At 45.6% G+C, this 25,062-nt stretch overlaps 5 protein-coding genes across 5 annotated transcripts; 4 read left to right on the top strand and 1 right to left on the bottom strand.

The window, feature by feature from the left end:
• Window positions 1-7,015: 7,015 nt before the first annotated feature.
• Window positions 7,016-7,351, top strand: F5J12DRAFT_727138 (uncharacterized protein; the record flags this gene model as incomplete). The annotated part of the gene is made up of 1 exon (XM_051741779.1): window positions 7,016-7,351. One exon carries the CDS (start codon window positions 7,016-7,018, stop codon window positions 7,349-7,351), a length of 336 nt encoding a protein of 111 aa, XP_051595582.1.
• A 382-nt stretch (window positions 7,352-7,733) lies between these two features.
• F5J12DRAFT_907444 (uncharacterized protein) lies at window positions 7,734-11,378 on the bottom strand (the record flags this gene model as incomplete). Its single annotated transcript, XM_051748939.1, has 11 exons — window positions 7,734-8,437; window positions 8,468-8,583; window positions 8,734-9,110; window positions 9,164-9,260; window positions 9,313-9,488; window positions 9,545-9,674; window positions 9,725-9,953; window positions 10,014-10,215; window positions 10,273-10,344; window positions 10,408-10,719; window positions 11,271-11,378. The coding sequence occupies 11 exons, from the start codon at window positions 11,376-11,378 to the stop codon at window positions 7,734-7,736; spliced, it is 2,523 nt and encodes an 840-aa protein (XP_051595581.1).
• A 2,315-nt stretch (window positions 11,379-13,693) lies between these two features.
• F5J12DRAFT_786251 (uncharacterized protein) lies at window positions 13,694-15,535 on the top strand (the record flags this gene model as incomplete). The annotated part of the gene is made up of 5 exons (XM_051743398.1): window positions 13,694-14,035; window positions 14,128-14,322; window positions 14,375-14,746; window positions 14,798-15,112; window positions 15,164-15,535. 5 exons carry the CDS (start codon window positions 13,694-13,696, stop codon window positions 15,533-15,535), a joined length of 1,596 nt encoding a protein of 531 aa, XP_051595580.1.
• Window positions 15,536-22,651: 7,116 nt separating this feature from the next.
• F5J12DRAFT_929714 (uncharacterized protein) lies at window positions 22,652-23,869 on the top strand. The gene is made up of 6 exons (XM_051749506.1): window positions 22,652-23,009; window positions 23,134-23,189; window positions 23,253-23,375; window positions 23,429-23,499; window positions 23,555-23,639; window positions 23,693-23,869. Exons 1-4 carry the CDS (start codon window positions 22,739-22,741, stop codon window positions 23,489-23,491), a joined length of 513 nt encoding a protein of 170 aa, XP_051595579.1. The 5' UTR covers window positions 22,652-22,738; the 3' UTR covers window positions 23,492-23,499; window positions 23,555-23,639; window positions 23,693-23,869.
• F5J12DRAFT_462164 (uncharacterized protein) lies at window positions 23,454-24,661 on the top strand. Its single transcript, XM_051739551.1, has 8 exons — window positions 23,454-23,499; window positions 23,555-23,639; window positions 23,693-23,896; window positions 23,950-23,972; window positions 24,026-24,082; window positions 24,138-24,249; window positions 24,305-24,361; window positions 24,416-24,661. Exons 2-8 carry the CDS (start codon window positions 23,631-23,633, stop codon window positions 24,518-24,520), a joined length of 567 nt encoding a protein of 188 aa, XP_051595578.1. The 5' UTR covers window positions 23,454-23,499; window positions 23,555-23,630; the 3' UTR covers window positions 24,521-24,661.
• Window positions 24,662-25,062: the final 401 nt, after the last annotated feature.

Here is a 25,062-nt window from a genome sequence, read left to right as displayed (position 1 = left end):
GACCCCCTCCCCCTCCAGTACAACCACCACTTGTTGACCCTGAACATCTTCCCCAACGACCCCCTGAAACCAACCCCCCTGTCTTTGATGCAGATGCGATAGTATCCTCCAATCTACTGACACAACCAGCTGAGTATGCCCTCAAAAAATTGAAGCTTTCAAATTTGTCCATATGTGGTACTTCATGAGGGAGGGGCTACGAGAGGCAGCGCAGTCAGTCAGGTGACTGGAGGAGAATGATACTCTAGCTATTACCCAGGCTGGTGAAGGAAATGTAATGCTACAGACTGCAAACTCCCTTACCACCTCCAAGAATGCAAAGCCAGACCATGGACTAACCTTCACCAAGTATATGTATGCCAAAAATCACTTCCTGACCTGCATCGAGAATGCAGGATGGGGCAACCAGCTGGTTGACACTTTCAATTGGTTTTTCCACAGGATAGACAACCACTGACTTTGAGACCAAGGAGATCACAGGGAATGCACTCTGCTGCACTACACATCCAAGGTTCAACAAGACTGGCATGACAAGGCAGCACGAAACCAAGCATACAACATCGGAGTTATCAACGAAGACCTTTTAGTGGACATAGGACATGACCTAGACACAAGGGACATGCAATCAGGGCTTGATCAGGTCAGTCCCCCCCCAATTTTCCTAGATGGAAGAACATCAAACTGACAACCCATCCCCTTCTCCCCTGTCAACCCCCCACATACTCCCACCCACACTGGCCATCCTTTCTTCCCATTGCTGCTGCACATCATGCCCTGCCCACCCTGCTGCTGCCAAAATAATGGCCCTTCCCCCCCCTTTCTGCTTCTCCCCATCACACTGGATGAACCTTTTAACAAATTGCTGCTGCTGCCCATGCACCAAAATATTTATACAATAATTATACAAAATTTTAAATTCAAAAAAAAAAAAAACCTGTGCAATAGCTTCAGCACAGCCACTTCACCTGGCCCAAAATGATGGAGAGAGGTCATCAGCCCTACTGCTTCCAGAGGCACAAGCCCTCCCCCTCCCCCTCCCCCAGATATAATCAGGGCCAGAAGACAAGGCAGTGCCATCAGAGATCTAGATCCTGCCACCTCAGGTCATGGTCACCATGCAAATGCTCCAAATCCCCATGATGAAGCCCCAGCAGAGAGAGGAGGGGCCATCATGACTTTTGCCCCAGAACCTACATCATATGCCTGAAGTGCCTGGGACAACATGAGGACTGACCTTTCTGCAATGAGCCCATGCAATGGGACAAATCAACCTCAGCCTATTGCACACAGGACCACCAAGGCCACCTTGTCAACAAGAGTGGCCACATCCTCTGCTGGGATTTCCAATGCCCCTGTGGCTGCACAAGCAAACTGCACTGCCATGAGTGTTCAGGCTGTGGAGACTCAAAGCATGGAGCTCAGGACTGTCCCCACTGCCAACCCACTTGAATCAAGACAGAGAGGAGTTGCCCAGACCCCATACTGCCCTCAAGCCTGGGAGAGACTACTTGCACATCACCATCTCACTTCTAAATACCCATCCCTAATCTACCAACTCACCTATGGCTTCCATGTCTGCATACCTAACATACCCTGAACATACACCCCCCCAAACAGCCCATCCATAGCCCAACACCATCATGCTTTCCAGGAGATAGTCAACAGAGAGTTTGCACAGAGTCACTATCTAGGCCCTTTCCCTCCCCACCTCCTTGAACAGTACATAGGACCCTTCCAATCCTCCATCCTTAGTATCATACCAAAACCTGAAAAACTGGGAAAGTATTGACTAATTCAAAACCTATCTTACCCTATCATACCTAGACATGGTGCCACTGCTTCAATCAACTCTCGTGTTGATCCTTCTTTATTCCCATGCATGTGGGGAACATTCCTCACAACATGTGCTTTAATAGCATCGCTCCCCCCAGGATGCCAAGGAGCAACAAGAGATGTAGCAGAAGCCTATAGGACGATACCCATCCACCCATCCCAGTGGCCAGGTCTGGTAGTATGCCTCTCAGAAACACCACTGACCTTTGCAGTTGATACAGCACTGTGTTTTGGGTATGGACCATTGGCAGGAGTCTATGGGGGACTCAGGGATGCAAGTTTAGATATCATGCAAGCTGAGGGAATCAGCCCCATAATAGCATGGGTAGACAACCATTTCTTCATATGCTTACCCAGATCCCGAGTACTTGAATACAACCTCATCAGGGCCCAGAAAGCCAAAACAATCTCACAAAATGGAGGAACAAAGATAGACAGCAGACAGCTATGGTACAAAGGTGCAACACTAGCCAATGGGGACCATGAAGAACTCACAGAAGATTGCCTCCATCCCCTAAAAGCCTTTGAGGACACCAATGAATTTGCCTCACACAATGATGCTTACACCTACTCCTTCAAACACATTGACATGGTAGCAGATCAACTTGGAATACCCTGGAAACCCTCCAAGGACACCCCATTTTCCCAGTCACCAATATTCATGGGCTTCCTATGGAATCTAGATGATAAAACAGTAGGTCTCACAGCAAACAAAAGAGAGAAATACACTACATCTATAGACAAATGGCTGAAAAAGAAAGCACATAACCTAGAAGAGGTACAGAAACTCCATGGGAGACTTGCCCATGCAGCACTAGTAATCCCAGGGGGAAGTGCTTACCTAACATCCCTACAAGCTATGCTTACCATTTTCAGTGAAAAACCATTCATGCCCTGCACTCCACCTTGAGGTTTACAAAATGAACTATGCTGGTGGAAAAATGCCCTACAACAATCTCTCCCCATCCCCATCCCCATCCACCCATCAGCAATAGACCTCTGTGAATTTTCAGACACCAGCTCCAGTGTCAGTCTGGCAATCATCATCAGGGAAAGATGGAGAGCCTGGAAGTTGCACACAAACTGGAAGGGAGACGAGAGGGACATCAGTTGGGCAGAGAGTGTGGCTTTCGAATTCCTTGTATGTTACCTCATCATCATCTGTCCCTCCCCTGAACCTCTACACATCTTCAGGGACAATGAGGGAGTTGTCAAGGCTTGGAAGAAAGGATGAAGCAACAACAGGCCCACAAATGAAACCTTTTGGAGGATCCATGCTCTACTCACCACTCCCCTGTGCAGAGTTTTCACAGACTATGTCCTGAGTGAAGACAACCCAGCAGACAAACCTTCTCAGGGCATCTATCCCCCCTCTGAATTTGCTCTCCCCCCCATCCAAATCCCAGACCCCATTGCACACCTCATATTCAATTTCAATGACCTGCACTCCAGCAATTCCACAGTCCAACATAAATTTCCTTAACACCATTGTGACACCAGCTGCCCAGCAATCATGCTCTTCACAGAAACCTACCATCATTCTCCCCTACCCAACAAACCTGACACCCAAACCATCTGAACTGCAGCCATTATGCCCAGCAAAAGACAGATTAGAGCAATGGCAACTGCATCCCAGCATTGTACAGTCTCTGAACATCCCACTGGACTTCTGGGATAGGGTTCAAGATGTCACCCTCAGGGGATGGAACAAGAGCACCAGAGAATTGTATGGGGCCAGGCTTCTAGTATACCATGTTTTCTGCAATAGCCGGGACATCCCAGAGGAGGAAAGAGCTCCTGCAGACACTATTTTAATCTCCACCTTCATATCATCCCTAGCTGGCTCCTACTCAGGCAAGATGATACATGGCTACATCTACAGTGTGCATGCTTGGCACACTCTCAATGGTCTGCCCTGGATAATACACAAGGACCAGATAGCAACAATGTTAAAAGGCGCAGCCAAGATAGCCCCCTCCTCTTCCAAACAGAACCTCCAGAGACCAATCACAGTACAGATGATATGCGATTTTCATGGGTGGCTATGGAGCAAGGACCCCATGGATGTAGCAGTCTTTGCCTGCCTAATCACCATATTCTATGCAGCTGCCAGAGTAGGAGAGTTCACTGTCAAATGCCTTGACTCCTTCAACCCAGTGCTCCACATCACCCCCAAAGGAGTACACAAAGACATCAACTGAAATGGCCTCAGCACAATGGTGTTCCTACTGCTGAGTACAAAATCTAACCCCCAGGGAGAAGAGGTGAACTGGGCAAAACAATCAGGCCCATCCGACCCCCACACAGCATTCACCCAGCACCTACTAATCAACAGCCCACCCAAGAACAGCTCCTTATTCATGTACAAAAAGGGAGGTGAACATTGACCACTAACCTGCCACACCTTCATCTCACAAATGAAGAAGCTAGCCAAAGCAGTGGGGCATGACCACATACACAGACACAGACTGAGGATAGGAGCCATGCTGGAATATCTACTCTGAGGAGTTCCCTTCAAAGTTATGAAAGTCAAAGGAAGGTGGGTGAGTGACACATTTCAACTCTATCTATGGAAACACAACCAAATCCTCACACCATACATACAAGCCATGCCTACAGTAATGGCTACTGAGTTTGTATGCATTACCATGCCACCAGTCTGCTGAGCCAACAAACATGTATCATAAGTAAATGCCATTGTCCTCCTATCTGTTGGGGATCCAAGTGTCAGCCCATTGTGTCAGACAAGGCCCTCCTAAAACCCAGGATCTGCAGCTGATGCTCGTCTCAGATCACCCTCTCATCACAGCTGGAAGGGACTTCACACCTTCGCCCACTCCTGCTCATATGTATCATACAGCCACCAATCCCACACCTTTCCCTCTCTGAGCTCATACAGCTATGATACACAAAGATAGAGATTCTAGTACATAGGAGGTACAACAAGTAATAGAATATTGTCTTCATGTGAGTGGCTGTGTAGCCTCACACCTCAGTTTTCCTTCCTTCCATCATTGTCAGAACCCAGCCCACAGTGTGGGCTTCTCATCATTCAGTTTTTCACCTACCCACCACACTGCTATAATTCTCCAGACTATAAGCCTTATGAATCATCCCTCACTCGACTCACACCAAGCTGTCATGACCAGACAGTGGTCATCAGAGACAGAAACCAGCCATCACAAGGGGTCCCACCAACCCCTGCAGCTGATGCTTGTCTCAGATCACCCTCTCATCATGGCTGGAAGGTGCTTTGCACCTTTGCCCACTCCTGCTCATATGTATCATACAGCCACCAATCCCACACCTTTCCCTCTCCAAGCTCATACAGCTATGATATGTGAAGACTGCTCAGCAAGCAAAGGCCTGGTGGTATCCCTTCTACACCAAACCCAAAACTCACCACCAGTGAAAAATTGTAGCAATAAATAAGTGCAATCGAATATTCTCTCACAACTTCACATTTTCTGCACAAAATATGTGTGTGCCAGCCAATCACAGTCAACACCACCCATTTTAGTGGACTTATTTTATGAAGCTTGAGCATGAACATGAGTGCTTATATCATCACCACAATTTTTCATCAGTGGTGAATTCTTGGCTTGATTTATGACAGATGCCACTGGGCCTTTGCCTGCTGTGCTAGCCTATAGCTCCCCCTGAGCTCAGTTCATTGTTCGAAGGCTATCTCCTACTACCCATTGTGTTCTTCAAGATCAGGGTATTGACAAAGATCTGGAAGTGGAGGATTACCATTTTGGTAATAATCCCTGAGCCTCATTATATGACTCCACAAGTTCTGGCATTTTCAAATCTGCAGAAGTCATGCATAGGAGGGTTGGCAGCAATGTGTTGAAGGAAGACATGAAGTATCAGCATATCCACCTATGGTACAATCATCCAATCCCAGAGATAGGATGTGATACAATGGACTGGCCATATTGCCACCCCTGAACATTTCATCTATCAATCCCTGGGTGCTTGGGCAACTTGCAGTTTGATACTGGCCCCTAGCATTTACATGTTGCAGAGATATCTCGATGAAATACTAACATCAGGTGAGTGGACATGTACTGGCAGGGTACCAGTGGATTTTTGAATAGCTGACCCTGAATTCAGCACATGCACCAATAGCCCAATGCCTTTTTTCCTATTCTTGCATTTGGTGTACAGAATGTCCTGTGATCTTCGATATCATATTGATTGTGGTAGGTCTGCCCCTCACTGCATATGTATTTAATGTATGAAGTGTGTAGGGTTGAGTTCATGATTCCAGTTTCTGTAATATGAAATTGGTGGCTCATGCATTGATGGAAGATGGATGCCCCTGTGCCTGACTCACACAAGTAGAGATGATCATGCTTCTGATGTTTGAGATAAGCCATATGGATGTCACAGACTCTGGAACCCTCAATATTGTGATCATTTGGGAAGGGTGCCAATCAATTGTCTCCAGCACACAAAGACAGCCTACCCTCTTACCATTCTCCAAGCTTTACATGAAGGTGGCATTCTAGTGCTGTTTAAAAGTGTGCATTATTTGGAATGCCCAGGGACCTGCTCCAAATTCCAGGGATTTGAGATGGCCAATGTATGCAGCAACATTGAGGCAACACCACATTTTTCTTTGCAATGGACCATCTGTACCATGTATCCATGCCAAAAAAAAATCCTGGCACTCCCCAATATGGCCAGCACATCTACTGAAGATAGTAATAGACAATCTTTGCATCAATAATGATTGTCTACATAGTTCATCGACATCTGCCTTTATGGGTGTGGAGGTAGTTGGTTGGGTCTGCCTTGCTGCATACACACCATAACTGCAACTGCAGAGGGAATGACTGTAATGAACTAATAACAGAGACCCTGGAAGGTTGTCTTGCCTCATGTTCTTGATAAACTCTCATAGACCAAATAATGAACAAATAATATGTACCAGTTGAAAATGCCTGTTCCACATGTCTGCCAAATATCTAAGTCACCTCAAAAAACACCTGTGTCCCTCCCTCAACACCTACAACCAGCAATCAATCAGTCTTGTGTGTGCCTTTCATCCTACACTCGAAGCTCACCATGTGAAAGAGTACTCTGCAGGATTGGACACCTAACAAAGTATGTGTGATTCCTTTCTGAAAGTTGAACCTTGTGTTGACTTCTGAGGAAGATGAAGTTACTAGACATGGAAGCTGTTCTTGACTGGGAAAGGGATATCCAGAAGACTGATCCCAAACATGAAATCCTGAAGGAACTTGATGACAAAGATAGTTGTTATGCTATACTGTCACATCACTGGGGCATGGAGGTCAGCTATGAAGAGATGACTGGGCTGATGAAGATGGGGGAAGAAGAGAGGAAAGAGGTCAGAGAATGCTACAGCTACCAAAAGATCATCAAGAGTTGTGAGCAAGCAAAGAAGGACAGCTACAAGTGGTTGTGGGTAGATACCTGCTGCATCGACAAGCAGAGCAGTTCAGAACTTTCTGAGGCCATCAATTTGATGTATCAGTGGCACTGAAATGCACAGGTGTGCTATGCATACCTCAACAATGTTGATGAGGAGGTCTTCCCTGTCAAGCAAGATGGCATGAAGACCACTTCATTAAGCATGCCCACCTTCCCTGATCAATCTGGGGTGTGAAGGTAGCCTGGGGTAGATGGGGGACGGGCAATTTCAAGGTTATGGTCGACGTCCATCAGCAAATCATAAGTCTGCTTAACCATGCTTGACCACTTAGCAGCACCTGTCAAGCACGTAAGTAGCATAAGCACGTTAAGCACCCACATTGCCAAGCATGCATGACCGCTAAGTAACTTGGCAAATGTTTAAGTGCAACTCAAGTAGATAAGCATCCCAAGCAGCTAAGTTACTATGGAATTTGAGCATACAATCAAGTATGCTACAAGTATGGATCTGATAAAAGTGAAAATGCATGATGATCAATAAATCTGTTCATGTAGAAGGTGGTAAATGTGTTGTAAGAATGATGCAGCTTTATGGTTCTGGGAATGGGGTGGGTGCCATACAAGGGGACGAGGTGTGCTGCACAATATATGGTGTCTACATGTATGACAGCGGTGGCCAGGTGACGATTTGCAGTAAGGGCCAGGTGTACGATCCACATCCCCGTATCCACATCTGGGTCATCCCCGACATGGTCAAACCACTGCACTACTGCGCATGGGTAACACTTGCTTTGGGAAACAAAGGAAAAAAACCCAAGGATATGCATGACATCCAAACCATGCATCCCCTTCAGCCCTGGATTAGTATTCACAAATGCACAGTCATACCGGGGTGGCCTGTTCTGCCACGAATGACATGAGCAGATATACTCATGCCGCATGCCACCAATACCACTGATATCACTTGGCACATAGAATAGTGCAGCTGCAGAATTAATGACGGTGATTTTGTTGCCATAGATGGGGCACTCAGATAGTGAGATGTCACAGAGATCATGGTAGTCTTCAGTGTCGGCTTGTTGAAGCAGGAACTCCTCCAGAATGGTAGGGAGACGCAATAGACCAAGCTCAATTGCAAGATCTGCCATGGTTCTGGCCTGCTTCATTTCTGAATGCAAGAGGTTGATTTTGTGAGCCACTGCACTACTCAGGTTAATAAGGTACATACAGGTGGTGCGAGCAAGTTCAACATGCGCCTCTATGGATGTTGGGCAGTCCACAGCCTCACCATTGTCTTCGTTACAGGGACCAGAACCTAGGACCTGTGATGTACTGCTGTTCTCTCTGCCATCTGTTTACTTCATGTGAATATGATGAAAATCAATATGATCGTCCAATGACCAACCTTGAGTCAAAAGGAGCTGCATAGTTGCCATGAGGCAGTTTCCCTCTAGCATCCCTCATTCGTTGAAATCCCTTCGAGAGGCCGCCAACTTATCTAAGTGCTGATTGATAATGAGCATTTGGCCCAGTGGCTTGTTATGATTGGTCCACCAGTACGGGTCCTTCACAACATCAATATGCTTTGATTTGGTGATTGATGTGCAAAGTCCATTTGGTGCCCCAAATAAACATATAAGATCAGGGTAGTGTTTCATCACATGCTGGTGTGGTAAGGAAAAAGTTTGAATGGTACCTGATTGGCAAAATATTTCCTGGTACTTGTGAAAGCGGTCGATGGTATCTTGAACTGCAACCAAGGTTTCTTCAGTGAGGACATTGTGACAGACCAGGTATGTGAACTCCAACAAAGCACGAAATGTTCGCACAATCTCCGTTGGTACATGCCCCTCAATGGCAGGTAGATACACCTATGTATCGAACGTTAATGACAGACTGTATAAACAACCTGATCTAAAATTACCTTCATTAGTGCCTTTGAGTTGTTACCAGTCCACTGTTTGAAATGATGGCCCTCGGGAAAGTGACGGAGCCCTGCAAAAGGTGCAATGGCTGCAATTCTAAGGTATCCTACATGAGGAAAGAAAGAAATGTAAATTAAAGCAGATGTACCTCTGGTCAATATCATCTAAGATCGCATTTGCCTTTGTTGTGCCATGCACGGTCTTCAAATAGCTTTCAACCCACTCGACCAAATGATCCTTGAATGTCCCTTTGATGATCTGGTGTAGTATATCAGGGGCGATGAGTTGGTATATATTGGCATGGGGAAAACTGCTGGTGAATGGCTGAAATCGGTTTTCAGGACACAGGCACAGTGGAATCTAAGTGACACAATACTTACAATTGTATCACCCACAATGCCATACACATCCCGTAAGGTCTTGAGATCAAACTCCTTGATCAGCACTTCTGCATGTTCGCGACTCCAATAAAGTGCATCAGTATCAAGTTCCTGCCTCATCCCAAGACATCTGAGATTCTAGTTAGTTGATAGTAAGAGTTGGAAAGTAGAAAAACATACTTTGCACACCACCCTCGCACAATACATGCCAGAAGGACTTGTTCCTCATAATTGGCGATATAAGGGCCAAGTCCAAAAATTACACGGCGATAGTGTCCATCACCGAACCACATAATGGTTGGTTTGGTCATTGCAGGCTTGAGATTTCGAAGGATATATGCGAGTGATGAATGAAAGAGTTGGCAGCAGAATTGTTGGAATGTGTCGGTGGGCACATGCTCTTTGTCAGCTACAAGTATATCTCTCATTAGCGCCATTACTTTCCTATGTATCTATCAGATGCACTTACTATGTGGGATTGCAAGGAAAGCAATGAGAGCAACACTATTGTGATGTGCATGACAAACTTTGTTGCTCATGTTACCTATTGAGAGGTAGAGGGGATAATAATCATTTTGACTGGTTGCAACTGACACGGTTGTCTTGTCACTGCCAAGGATGATTGGAATGAAGGTTGACCTGTGCATGGTTGAATCACGAGAAATTATGTCCTGTTATTTGCACACCATTAGTACAGCGCTCAGAGACATAGAAGATAAAAGACGCACCGCTTGAGTCCACACCCAATCACCAGACATGAAATCCTCCCACTGTCTCTTGTCCATCACACTCTCATATTCCTGAAATGGCCGGTAATCCATGTCTCTCAAAAAATCAGGTCAGGAAAGCATATCGTGAATAACATCTTTAGGGTCCCAGAACCAAATATTGTATGTGGCGTTCATCCATGATGGGACATTATCAGTTGGTTGTTTGCTGGTATAGGATATGCAAAAATTCTCCCACTGTACATCACCAAGTATAGTGCAATCAATCATCTTGTACATTTCAGCACTATCTTTGAAGATGGGCTGGCTGCCAGCACCAAGAAGTGTCGCATTCCAGAGATCTAGTAACTCGTTAATATTGGCTGCAGACATCTGGCTGTGGGTGAACAGGAAGTCAGCTAGCTCGAACTCCAGACAACTGGAGTATGGTGACCAATTGTTAGGTTGCTTTTCAGAAGGAGTTTGCAGGGACGAACTGTCCAACTGGGAGGGGGTTTCCAGACGAATCACAAGGCTGCCCTGTCAAATATACATCGGTAAATACTTAATTTTTCACCCATACTGCATACCAGTGAGGTTTGGGTGATAGTTCCAATAATACTTGTCACCTTGTCCAACAAACTCTGCCAGAAGGGTTGGATTCAAAGGGCTTGTGGATGGGTCACTATAGTCATTGTTGTCCAGTCAGAACTGGAATTGTTCCTCTTCAGGCAATGGTACCTGATCTGGCTGTTCTACCTGTGTGGGGATGTTGATAGGTGGAAATACTGGGTGGTATACATTGATGTGCTGGGTTAGGCCTGACTTGTTTCTGAACCATCGATGGCAGCCAGGTTTCAATGCAGGGAATCATATCTGAAAGAAAAATGATGAGTAATGGGAGTTACTGTGGGACAGCAAAGATTTGCCGACTGAACATAGAATCGAACTAAGCCAAAAGAGATGGCAGCGGGTGTACCTTTTTTTCTTCTGTCTCTTTGTCTTCCACCTTCACACACAGCCAACGACCCTTTGCACTGCGAGATATGGACAACCAACTGGCTGTGGAGTGCCCACAGGAGACACTTGCAAGTGGTCACCCGAAGCGCCAGGTGGCTAACATGCATCCCAGTAGGATCATCCTTGACAGCCAACCGAGAAGACAGACAAGTGTGGTGTGAGTCAAAGTGAGGTTCAGTGGTGAAAACCAACCAAAACCAACACAAAAGACAATGAAAGCGAGTGGTGGTGTGCCTATGCAGTACCTAGATGGTAGAACCTGTTCTTTGGGAGGGTTTTTGCGAGCTACAACACTCAAAGATGAGTGCTGAGGGTTGGGGGTGCTCCTGACTGAAGAGGGAGCAAGAATGTGATAGAAAGCGATAGGGTAGACTGCTGTCAGCCTACAGAAGGATGGATGGTGACTTAATTCAATGTCCTAAGCTGTACTGAGCTCAGGGAGGGCTTGGAGCGAAGTATATGGATGATAGATGATGATAAGTGAAGTAGATGATAGCTAGACCCTTGATAAAGTCTCAACTATCGAAGCTGATGAATGATTTACTGAGAGATGATAAATTGCGAGCAAGAGGGGCTCTCTGATGTCTTCTTTTTTTTTTGCTACCTAAGTACAGTGACTTATATACAGTACAGGGGCATTGCCTATGGAAAACAAGGTGCAAACACTTGGTAAGTGATTGGTAACTGATGAGTAAGGAATGTAAGCAATGGGTAATCATCTTGGAAAGCATTGGTAAGCATTGGTAAGGATAAGTAAGCCAAAAAGCGAAGAATCAGTAAGCAAAGTCAAAAGATTGGTAAGTATTGGCAATAGGTGAGTCAAAGACAGTCAGAATGTCACAGTATGAGTCAAGCAATGTCAGGAACTGGGAAAGTGCACTGGAATCACATTAGGGGGAGGCTGTGCATGTCACATCTCAAAGAGATCACTTCTAGGCCAAAGTGGGATGACAGAGAGGCAGCGCTGATCTGATGCCGATATAGTACATCCAAAAGTGGACAGGGTGAGTCAGATGTCAACAGGGGTCAAGCTTTGGGGGTCTGTGGGGTGACAGGAGCATAGGGGATCGCAACTTTCCCCCCCAAACCATCCTCTCAGTGAAGCAAATAAAAACTTCATGAATGAGGCTCTGTTGGAAGAGAGGATGAAGGGGGAGCATCTTCTGCTGTATCTTGCAACAAGGAGGCAAGATGTGCATCATACTCGTCATGGATGTGATCAGGGAGAGTGGAGAACAGTAGATTATACTGTAGCTGTCGCAATTTTGGAAGAATGACAGACAAGACTGGTATGAAGACGTTGCAGGGGGCAGGGAGGAAGGATCCATATGCTTCTTGGACTGGAGAGACTGAAACAACCACATAAGACCTTTCCAAGTGAATGACAGACCTGAGGCGACCAAAGAACGTCCTCCTGGAGGTCATACTGACAAAAAGAACACGCTGTCCAAGCTGGATGGGCTGAGAGGGGGCAGATGAGGGTGGGATGTACCAGGATGCTTCAGGATGGAAGCTGGTAGGAACTCCTGGTAGATATATGTAGCCATGGCCCCTAGCAAAGGGGACAAGCGAAATAACTGATGTGGAGGCAGCCATATCAGAAGAATTAGTGAAATGAGCGTCTTGTGGAGGGAGTGCTGTAGAAACGTGTGGAGTGCGCAAATCCTTTCCAATCCTGGAAGGTAGGATCGTGTGGCTGAGCACTACAAGCGAGTGTGGGAATGGTTTCAGTGTCTGCAGAATTGGTGGAGATACATCAAAAACTGGAATGCCATACATGGGCGCTTAAGAATTTTATTGGTGCTTAACTTGCCTCCTCCTTTTTCTTTGGCATTGACAACTTGTTCTTGTGCAAGGGATGACTGCTGACATTGCTGGCTGTCATTCTTCACATGAGGGCTATGGTCTTCACCTCCATTCATCAGCTACATCCATGTCCACCTCACCAAACACCTTTGGTGTGTGACAGTGGAGAAGGAAGCTAACAATGAACGCACCCAGGAAGCCCTTGCCAAAAAGGTTGCAGCACTGAAGAGAGGTTATCAATGGATCAGCGAAATCAAGGATGAAATGGAGGTCAACCAAAGTGGTGTCACTGCCAGCACTAAGCCCATCAAGCCGTGTCCTCATCCTCATGCTGTTGGCAGGCAAAGAAATGAGAGTGATGGCGGTATCTATCATGCTTAACCAAGAAAACATGAGGCTGATTTTTTTTGTAGGGATGAATGAGCCACTTACCCCCCTAGCTGATCTGGAAAACAATGCTGGACCTGTAGTGATGAAGGGGAAAGGGACAAAAGCAGCAAAGGCAAAATCGCCGTGTGAAGTGATAATCTCCATGCACAACAAAGTATCCCTGCCATCAACACGTGACAATAGCATTGGCACTAGTACTGGTTTGATGTGCGTCTTACTTCTTAACATGTTCCTCCTAACTGAGGCAACTCTTTTCTTTGCAAATGTCCTAATGACTGCCAGCTCTGATGATAAACTGACTTTATCTAAGTGTGTCAAAAATTGGGTGAACATCATCGACACAAGCTCTATGCAATCTGCGAGTGCCAGTGCCAGTCCTCACACATCAGCTGCACCACCTCCGTCCACAAGTACCCTCACTACAAGTACTACCAATGTCGAGTTCCGTGTATTCAATCTCGGCTCTCCACTGCCAAATGATCCCCAATACAACTACGAGTTCGAATCCCAACTACCAGAAAACTTCGACTCACTACCTGATTGCAAAGATGGAGAAGCTAGCAGGCCAGTGAGACCTCTGGCTTTGGATGTCCCTGCTCTTCAAAATGTTATCATTGAGTATCTTTCATGCTGAAATGGTTTTTACTCATGCAATGGTAGTCTCAGTGTGCTGCCACAATGGCCGAGGAGTATGAGGCCAATGATCCTGCCACCAGACTTGCCAACATCAAGAGGAAAGTAGCCAAGTTGGAATACGTCTCAACCTCTGAGGTTGAGGGCAACAGCATCGATGATAACTGCGACAATCTAGATGATGCCATCTGTGTTTTGGGGCACAAGAATGCCACGGCCAAGGTATGTGCTGACCACCTTTCTCTGTGTTCCTTCATCTTTTATTTTCTTTCAGTCGTGTGTCATGGTTACAAAGGGCATGCCAAAGAAGATCACGATACAAGCTTGTGACTCTATGTCCAGCTTATCAGCCACATCTACTAGCAAGAGATCTATCATAGCAAGTGATTCGTCAAGTCAAGTGCAGACCATCCCTGCGCAAGTGCATTTCAACAATTCAGATCTCCCCTCAGATCTGCATAAAGATCAGAAGTGGAAGAGGGAAGTTATTCCAACGCTAATCCTATGGGCTGGAAACCAAGAGGATGCATTCAACATCACCAAGCAAGATATTTGCAGGGCTCTACAGGAGATCATGCCAGTCGTATACCCCATACTCAAGAACATGGCAGGTAGCATTCTTCCCAGCTTGCCCATGGTTTCTGTTGTAAGTCCATTTCATTCTGACTTCATCTGTAGCTGACCATGTTCACCATAGGCATCTCAACACTTGTGTGATTGGAGGCATGGCTTTGCCTCCATGGCCATTGCACAACTCATAGCTTTCTTCCTCAATCCTCAAGACCCATTTCCTGCTGACACTGCAAAAGTATTACTTGATCATTTCACATTCTTATATGAAGACCTTGACATGACTGTTCCTGAGAAGGCCTTCCACTCCATTTTTGTGCAACAGCTGCTGCTGAGCAGCCATTTGACTGCAACCAAAGGATATGTTCAAGTCCCCACTCTTGACACTTCGTCTTTGGCAAAGCATGGTGTTGTTGGTGCTCTTGGACTTTGTGCTGCTGCGGTAACATTTATTGAGTCATTTTCATAGCTACAGTATTGATTAATTTTTTAGCTCTCATGTGGCTTGAACCTCGTCAGATCTGGTGATGTTGAGCCCAAGTCCCCCATCAATGTCAAAGATGGTATTGCCAAAGTGGCAATGAGGTTTGTGCAGACCCCCGTCAAATACAACATGGCTTCAGGCAAGGATAGCAAGACTGCATGCACATTTTCAGACCAGAATTGGGGAGCCCCAATGAGGAAGTTTATGGGGGCCGCCAAAAGAAGATCTATTGCTCAGCTTCAAGCCATCGTAGAGCTCGCCCTTGCTTTGCTTGTGATAGGGCAAGAACTTGACCCCGAGCTGTTGAGTGATGCAGGATCTGATGATGAGTATGCACTTATCTGTAGGTTTTCATTCCCTACTGCTTATACAATCCACTGAGTCCACAACAGGATCTCTAATACATCTTCCCAATTGCTATTGCTAGTTTGTCTATGTTTTTCAATCCCTCGATCTTACTGCCATGTAATTTACTTCACCGCTACTTAGCATGTGCTTAGCAGATATTAATTGCACTTCGTTGCTGCTTATCTGCTTGACAGAACAGAACCAGCATTATTCCAAGTAAGAAACTAATAAGCTAAGCATGCGTTAAGTAAAAGATAAGCAGTGCTAAGTAAGTATCCAGCAGGAGGATCTACTTATCCAAGCAGACGGCTGCTTGGCAGTTGGTATGATAAGCAAATGTTAAGTAGCTGTCAAGTAAGGATAAGTAAACTCGTGATTTGCTGATGTCGAGCAACGTCCTGGTTGCTGTGATGGGCCATGTAGATGGACAACTATGCATGTCAGTACTTTTTCCCCCGAGTGCATGTGGCCCTAACCATATGCATTATCATAGCATACTCGGCGTGGCATTGATACACCGGGGCTTATGCACACAGATTGCCATCGATATTGGTACAAACTGGACGGGTGGCTTGTTGGAAATATCCTTAATAGTTCCGACATCTAGATTGATCCAGACTTACACATGTATCAACACATTGGTCATCACATGACATTTCTTAGCAATCAGCTCCACAATGATGTCATAGCGACATCATATTATACGTCATATTCCATGACCTTCTGCACTATTCTTTACTATACTGAGTAATAGTTTCCTTTTACACTACTGGTCCGTGCGTACCTACTCATGTATATAAACTCAGGGATTTCTTCCTCAATCCCTATCGAATTCTACATTTGTTCTTCACTTGTCTACTCAACAACTGAGCCCCTCAACGCTTAACAAACTTTACCAACAAATGCTACTACCGTTCTGAATAAAGGCAAGTGTTCTTGCTATTGCTCTTCGTTTCTCCCATTCCTCTGCGCAATAGGTTATGAGCCCCGCCTACTACTAGGTGGCAAGCTATTTGCGGTATTTGCATAGAGCGTTCACTGCCGATGGGCATAACACTATGGATATCGTAGGCCTAGATGCGCTAGGAACAGTAGTAGTAGTCTTCGCTGTGTCGCTGGCTGCTGGTTTGAACCAGGCCGTTTTAATACTTCATTATGGTGGCTTGGATCCGATTAATCTCCATGAGCTGTTTGTTCGCTTGGTGGCTTTTTGGTTTACTCTATTAGGATTATCCGCCTGGTGGCGAAGGTGGCAGAATTTGCTTCAAGAGCAGATACTCCGCAGAGCACTGTTACAGCGACTTATCCTTCGTCCGCCAACTCCACCCCCTCACTATCTTCATTTTCATCTTCCTGACATCGATTACGACGCAGACTTAGATCCTGTTCCGCCCTATCACTTGGTTGAAGCGCTTAATCTGCCTTCTCCTTGTCGGGCTCCTACTCCTCTTCCTGAGGATGTTGTGGCTGTCAATGAGTTGGTTAATCCTGATGTCGTTCTCGCTGTCGCAGACATCGCTGAGTTCAATTTGTTATAAAACTCGTTTGCTTTGTCAAACAACAGGAACTAATTGTTTAAAAAGATGTCTCTCGTCGTTGCAAAGAAACTCGAACTCGCTATCGCTGAACAGCAAGACGGGATGTATGAAGTAAAGTGGCGGAAGTATGTGGTAAAAGAAATAATAGAGTATACTGAGATGTTGTATGTACGGGATTGCGCCAGCTGGAGAGAGGCTGTTCCGTCGTCGATGGCTTTCTTCAAGAAGCCAAACCCTGCGATGTATCTCGTTCCAATTGACACCGTGGAAACAGCATGGCAACAAATGCCCCACTTTCCTGGGTTCGAATCGCCTTTCTTCTATCCGGGTCTCCATTTAGCCTATCACGGCTATGTTACTGACTTCTTCCCTAAATTGTCTCATACATCATCGCCCCATGCTATCGCTAACTTTAATGGTTGCGATCTTCCCAGTGCTTACTATGAAGATCCTTCCCTCGACACTGTTCCCACGTTTACAATCACCCATGATACGTTTGTCTACGTCTACTACAATGTTCACCCACTCTATGATCCCTGCTTCAACGGTGTCATCCCTCCTCTCCGCCTTTGGAACCAGCATCTTGAGTTCCATTTCCGAGGAACTTGGGTTGACGGAAGCACCGACGTTAGATGTGTCCCAGGGTGGTTCCGAGAATGCAGACGTGGAGGAAACAAGTTTGATAGCAACCTCTTTAGGGCTATACGACGGTACCAGGACGAAGCAGATGTGGGAGTTGCCGTGCGATATAATGCTGTTAACCGGCATCTTTCATGGGGTCCAGACCCCATTAACTCCGACTTCGCTTACTGGCCCGGAACAGAAGAGATTCTATGCGATCTTGAACATGTCATGGACGACACTTCTTTTGATTATCTCGCAGCACCCCGACCTCGCGGAATTCGCACCACGGCTCTTAGCCGAGCTCGTGAAGCTCGAGCCATACGCCAAAAGTTATCTTCTTCCAAGCTTGCTGGACGCACCGTATGCATCAGGCGGCCAAAACCATTCAGCAACTAATACGTGTACTTTGTATGAATCATATAATGTTTTGGAAATTCTTGTAAAGGACAAACATTTTCATCATTCCTATGCCTTAAATGTACCATATTCCTGCGCCGATCCCTATTTGGGATTTTGTTTGGATGGAATACCGTTGCATGACTGCAACTGGAGCTTTTTAAGCTACCATTATTTTCCTCCACTAGACTTTTTAAGTCTAGAGCGCAATAATTCTCGCATCTCTTCTTGGAGATTCGCTGAGAAAGGTACAAAGGCACCAGAGACCAAAATGGAGAAAAGACGAAATCCCTGTCCTTATTGCAAGAACACCTGTACACGAAAATGCCATCCATCTCAAACTGCTAGAGCAGCTGCTCGCAGACCAAAAAGGAATCGGATTCATCAATTAAATCCTCCATCCGTTGATATTCATCCGCCTCACTCGTTCTTATACGAACACCTGCTTATGGACTTTTGACACTAGATGTCCGAAGGTCTTTCAAAGCAGATCCCCAAGCTCAATGGCTTGAATTATGCCTCTTGGTCGGTTCTAATGAAGGCTTATATGCAAACTCTCAGAATTATGGGAGTCATTGACAGCACCTTGGCACAACCTGCAGCCGGAGATCCTACTCTCCCTGCATGGCTTACATCTGACACATGTGCGCAAGGAATTCTCACACTGTATTGTGATCCAATGATCGCAATGTCTATTGACGGACAAGTGTCATCTCATTTGAAATGGGAAGCACTCAAAAGTGCTTACGGATCACCTTCAGCCATGACTACATTCATGGAATTTCAGCGACTCATTCGCATTCAAATCAAACCGAAGGATGACATAATGGCCAAGATCGCGGAGATCACTATGCTCATCGCGGCGATCAGCACTCAGGGCATCGCCCTAAATGACAAAATGAAAGTGCTAATTCTGGTCCATTCTATGACACAAGCTTGGGAACAAGCTCTGGTCAATATTCTATCCTCTATTGCCGCCAATCAACTCTCTCCTGATACTGTAATCCCTCGCATGAAAGAAGTCTGGGCCCATAAATCGGGCAAAACAATGCTTCCACAACAGGATAAAGCCGGGTCATCTTCGACCATGGTTAAACAAGAATCAAATTCTCTTCTGGCACGTATGAATAAGCCACCACTCTGTCAAATTTGCAGAGGCGGTCATAATACTTCCGATCATCAATCTGGATCTGGATCAGGATCCTTTCGCGGTTACTGTGGAAATCGTGGAAGAGGTCACGGAGGTTGTGGACGTGGACGTGGAGGTTACACTCCCTATACTCCACAACAACAGCAGCAAAGTTCTGGTTCTCGTGGCCAAGGCCAAAACAGGCGTTGTGGCAAGGGCAAAGCCCAGGCCCATAATATCAAAGTAGAAGGCGCGGAAGCAATTGACGCTGCCTATATCGAGGAACTTCCTGAAGGTTCCTATGATCCTAATTCAAGATCCTGGGATGTATACCCGGATCAACAATACTTCGAAAATGCCGCTGCTTCTTTTAATGCGGAAGATTTTGATATCACCACAATCAATGTACCATCCCACACACCATCTCCTGAATATTCTCTCCTGGATAATACTCCAGTTGAACGAGTTTATTCCTCCGACCTAAATACATATCTTGGTCAACATGTCATAACTGACACCGAGATGTATGATCCTGATCTTTCCCGCCAAGATTTACAAATGGCGATGGAAACTGTGGGGGAAACCCCTAATTATCCAGTCGATGTCACAACCGGAAATCTTGCTCCTTGGTATCTGGAGGAAATTCTGAATTTCCAACTGGATCAAGTTGAGTTAGTACCGATTCATGTCAACATTCCTGGCTCTAATTCTTGCCAATGTTCTATTTGTCGCCAAACAGCCACAACTTGCAACCTGCTGGAGGTTTCCCTTCGGGAACCGAAGCAACAGGAGTACTTGGACTCTCATCTGAGGAAGATTTCCCTTCCCCCTGCTGAGCAGGACGGGACATGTACGAGTGGTTCCTGCAAACCCTCAGTACGAGTGGGAACTCCCATTTTGGCTGGCGAGAACTTGGTGGAGAATAGGAATGTTGAGGACAATGGCAATGCATCTGAGACGCAACAACAGATTATTAATCTCTCTTCCCCTCGACTTTGAGGACAGAATAGTAGAGATGGAGGATCTCTCCGAAAATCCGTACTTGTAAAAGCCGCTAAAAAGCGTGCTAAGCCTATGTCCTTATCTCAATTTCACGAATCTGTGCCAGATAAGCCTGTTGTAAAATCTTTTCATATAAAGCATAATCCAGACATCGAATATGATCCAAACGAATCTGCCTCTGGGTACTTACCCATGCAATTCGATGGTCATGCCTTCGATTCTTATGACTTGTACCCCTTGGGTGTGTCATATGCAAATATAAAAAAGAACCTACCAAAGGGTGAGTCGTTATGGATGTTGGATTCTGGAGCATCACACCATGTGACTCCTTTTAAAACTGATTTCTTGACTTATCGAGAATTTCAAAATCCACCTTTGGCCTCTACTGCGGGCACAAAAAAGGTTCAACTTCTCGGTCAAGGAACAGTGGTTATTCGCCTGGAAAATGGCAGTAATCTGCCACTACATAATGTTGTTTACAGTCCTTTGTTTTCAAAGTGACTGTGTTCTCGAAATGCGCTCCTCAATCACAGGTATAGGAGCACTGCGACACTTACTAGCGAGACTATCAGAGCACCAAATGGCCGGATTGTCCTTGAAGTGAAAGTAGCTTCACCGACTTCACCTCTACACTGGTTTGTGGGCATACCGCTTCCACCTACCACTGCTTTTGGGGTCCTTTGCCCTTTGGTCAAGGATACACAAGAGTCTCTTTGGCATAATTGCATGTGTCACCCTGCACAAGCAGTTCTCCGACATATTTGCTGATTAGGTCTTAAACAAGATCTTACATTACAGGGGGAGACTACCTCTTGCAAAGGTTGTGCACAAGGCAAACTTTCTTCTGAAGCTTTTAAACCTTCGTGGAAACGTGCAACTCATCCTCTTGCCTCCATCAATCTCTACTCACAATGGGCTACATTCGATCCAAAGTGGATGCTGGGATTTATATCCATATATCCAAAGCTGGAATCGTCATCTTTCTTGTCTATGTCGACGATGGACTCTTTCTAGGATCAGACAGACATCTTCTAAAAGCCAAGAAAGAACGATTTATGAAGAAATGGGAATCCAGAGATCTTGGTGAAGTCAAGGAATACCTTGGCATTCAAATTCACCAGGATAGGTCGAAGAAAGAAATTTATCTTGACCAAATACCTTATGTCAAAAAGGTTATCAAACGGTTCAACATGGAGACTGCTCGAAATGTTCGCACTCCATTACCCTCTGGATATCAACCAGAAAAAGCACCATCAGATTATCAAGCCACATCTTCTCTTTGGTCACAGTACCAGTCAATCATAGGGTCATTACTCTATATGGCTCTTGGTACTCGTCCCGATATTGCCTTTGCAGTTATTCGCATGTCTCAATATATGGCAAATCCTACTGAAGATCACCGAAATAAAGCCTTGCATATAGTTCACTATATTGCATCTACTCCAAAGTTGGCTTTATATTATTCGGGACTTGAATCTTGAATCTATGGCTTTGCAGATTCTGATTGGGCTTCTAATAAAGACACTTGTCATTCGACAACCGGTTATGCCATGTATCTTGGCAATTCCCTTATTTCTTGGCGCTCTAGAAAACAGAAGACGATTGCACTTTCCTCTACTGAAGCCGAATATATGGCTTTATGCGATGCTGCCAGACAAATCAAATGGCTATCTATGCTATTTGAAGAACTTCAACTCAAGACCAAGAAAACTATTCTCTACTGCAATAATATGGGAGCTCGCTTCATAGCTGAGAATCCTGTATCGGATGGTCGTTCAAAACATATCAACGTCCAATGGCACTTCGTTTGCGAATGTGTTCAAGATAATTTGTTCAGTATTGAATACGTTCAAACTGACAAACAAAAAGCAGACGGTCTTACAAAATCGTTAACTTGGCAGAAGTTCGAAAACTAATCGCTCGTCAATGGGTCTTGTGACTCTACCATTTTAGAGCGAGGGGGAGTGTTGGAAATATCCTTAATAGTTCCGACATCTAGATTGATCCAGACTTACACGTGTATCAACACGTTGGTCATCACATGACATTTCTTAGCAATCAGCTCCACAATGATGTCATAGTGACATCATATTATATGTCATATTCCATGACCTTCTGCACTATTCTTTACTATACTGAGTAATAGTTTCCTTTTATGCTACTGGTCCAGTGCGTACCTACTCATGTATATAAACTCAGGGATTTCTTCCTCAATCCCTATCGAATTCTACATTTGTTCTTCACTTGTCTACTCAACAACTGAGCCCCTCAATGCTTAACAAACTTTACCAACAAATGCTACTACCGTTCTGAATAAAGGCAAGTGTTCTTGCTATTGCTCTTCGTTTCTCCCGTTCCTCTGTGCAATATGACTTACATGGCTAGACGGATGTTTTGGCCAACGGGTTGCAGTAAGTCATGCATTCATACTCATCTATGTGTCAAGCCTGATGTGACCAGCTGGGCGATTATTGTGACTATTCCAATGGTACTTTCAAATGCACTGGCAATATATTTGAGGATGCGTGGACCCTTGGTGTTGACCCCATGAGCTCAGTTTATTGTCCCGTGGTCTCCCGCGTGGCTGATGGAGAGTGGAGCAATCGGGCTGATGATCCTGCGACATATTGTCGCAATGGCAAATACGTTGCGCTGCGTCAACCAAAAGGCCTCTCACTTCCCACTAACGAACATTTGGTGCTGCTGATGAAATCCTTGTCTACCCGTGCTGCAGGCAAACATTTGGTGATAACGGTCGTACAATGCTCAGGCTTCCATGGAGATGATGATAATGGAAAACAAGGGGATTCAGGGGATCGTGAGTATTCCACAATGATCGTATGCTGCTCACTTTTTCGACCTTGAGTATCGGACTCAGCCTCAGACAGTGGGAACCACTCCACAGAGCCACAGGTTTTGACTCTACTATATACCGCCACAAGCCCACAAGTTTGGCAAAGAAAACCGTTTTTTGAAGAGAGAAGGAAACAATTCCAAAGTATTCGGTATGCCCGTGGGATGACTATGTGTGCTGTTGCTGATGCTGTGTTTCGGGACGTAGGGAGCACTTTTACTCGCTCATGAATATGGTACCCTCTCTTATCATGCTTGGGGGTTTGTCTGTGCCGATCACACTATCTTTCAGGATCAATCTAGGGGACCTGACGCCGGTCACAAGTCTGTGGTGCGTTAGGCAACTATATGAAACATACAAATATTCACTTATGATGACAACAGAATCGACAGAAGACTGATAGAACGATCAAATTTTCTCAGACATATTTGGTTTCCCGCTTCTGAGTAATTACGTGCGTACTCATCTTTTCATTGTTTCGTCCCACTCGTACCCACCATTGAACGAAGGTTGGAAAAATAACATTTTTCGAGAGGCTCCCCTGGATGATGGAAACTAATCCACGCAGTGAGTGTTCTGTAGGCAATGTGGAAGGTTGGCCCGTCACACTATGCGTTTTTGCCTGCAAACTTACAATACCGCGTTAGCGCATGGTTTACAAGCACACCTATTCAAGGGCACGCGGCAATCCAATGCCTGCACAGGACCCGCGTCTTGAAGTTGTTTTACCTCTTTTGGGCGAGCGGTGCCAAATTCTTTGTGCAGATTATCGTACACCGCGTCGGTCTGCTGATGAAAAGCAGAAAGTGGTGCGCGAGTTTGAGTCGTTCTCACGGACTCCGAGTGCTGGTGTAGGTGTTTCCATCGGCAAAAACCAGTAGACGCTGATTCTAATCACAAACAGCTACTCAAATACATAGTGATTGCGTGAGTACTTTTGTTCTTTCCTTTTTCCACCCTTCAATGCTTCCTGGCTCCAGATTGGTGTATCATCACTATGGTTGGTCACGTCCAAGCAGAGGCATTGAATATGATAGGTCGGCATTTTATCTGCGAACTTTAAGCAGTCCACGCCTTGAACGCTATGTGTAGGCATTTCAACACTCCTTCCATGATACAAGAGATAGAGGCACTCCAAGCAAAACTTAGCGCAACAGAGGATGAAGACGAGCAGCGGGCCCTGGAGGAGGATGTCACAGGAAAGGCAGGGACAACATCAACTTGCTACCTTTCGACACTGATGGTCCATTGGTTAATAGATCTTGTGGCTCTGTTGGTGTGGGATCTGCACGGAGGTGGACGAGCCATTACCAAAGGCATGCCAACTTTCTTGTCTCCACAACTCTCATTTGACATGAGAGATAAACAAGGCAATCCACCCTGTTGCAGAGCTTCTCGAGGAGCCTGCGTTTTTGCTATTTTCCTTAGCTCAGAGATATCGCATTTCCGCTCATGCAACACGCCACTCCATCTAACACTTTCCCACACCTCATCGCGGTCGTTCACCTTTACTTCGAGGTTCGATCCCAGTGCTTTTGACGTGCAAGATATGTAGTATATGCGCGACCACCTTGTTCTTGAATTTGAGCAACTCCTCATTAACCCCTCATTGTCTGGTGCGAAAGTCAATATGATGACTGCGAACGAGCGTGCATCCGTGCAGGAACTCTCCTCTGTCGTCAAAATCAACAGTCTAGCGGAACCGGAGAACCACACACGGTACTCTTGTTTACAACCTGCTTGCATGTCGCGCCCTTACTCATCCAGATGACGTCGCCGTTAAATGCGATGGAAGAGTGGTATATACCTATGCTGGACTCGATGCCACTTCTAATCAACTCGCGCGATACTTGAAAAGGTGCTTTTATCTGTTCGTCCCGGTGACACTGTACTCCTTTTTCTGACGCAGTCTCCAACGGCCATCATTGCTCTCTATGCGATCCTAAAAGCAGGCGCGGCATATCTCGCTGTCGACATTGACATGCCTCCCATACTCCCCCACCAAATGGTCGATATG

This window comes from Pisolithus orientalis (assembly GCF_024613125.1).
Source record: "Pisolithus orientalis strain OTSU chromosome Unknown F5J12scaffold_52, whole genome shotgun sequence".
In the NCBI taxonomy this organism is placed as follows: domain Eukaryota; kingdom Fungi; phylum Basidiomycota; class Agaricomycetes; order Boletales; family Pisolithaceae; genus Pisolithus; species Pisolithus orientalis.
Note: the sequence above shows the minus strand (reverse complement) of the source record. Positions and strands in the feature narration are given on the sequence as shown.

Excerpts from the sequence above, each read along its gene's own strand:
- F5J12DRAFT_929714 (XM_051749506.1), top strand. The coding sequence starts at position 22,739 with ATGAGCTCAGTTTATTGTCCCGTGGTCTCCCGCGTGGCTGATGGAGAG. Across the intron at positions 23,190-23,252 it reads GAGAAGGAAACAATTCCAAA|GGAGCACTTTTACTCGCTCA; the intron begins GTATTCGGTATG and ends TTCGGGACGTAG. Across the intron at positions 23,376-23,428 it reads ACGCCGGTCACAAGTCTGTG|AATCGACAGAAGACTGATAG; the intron begins GTGCGTTAGGCA and ends TGATGACAACAG.
- F5J12DRAFT_462164 (XM_051739551.1), top strand. Across the intron at positions 23,973-24,025 it reads CTCAAATACATAGTGATTGC|ATTGGTGTATCATCACTATG; the intron begins GTGAGTACTTTT and ends TCCTGGCTCCAG. Across the intron at positions 24,362-24,415 it reads TGGACGAGCCATTACCAAAG|GCAATCCACCCTGTTGCAGA; the intron begins GCATGCCAACTT and ends GAGATAAACAAG.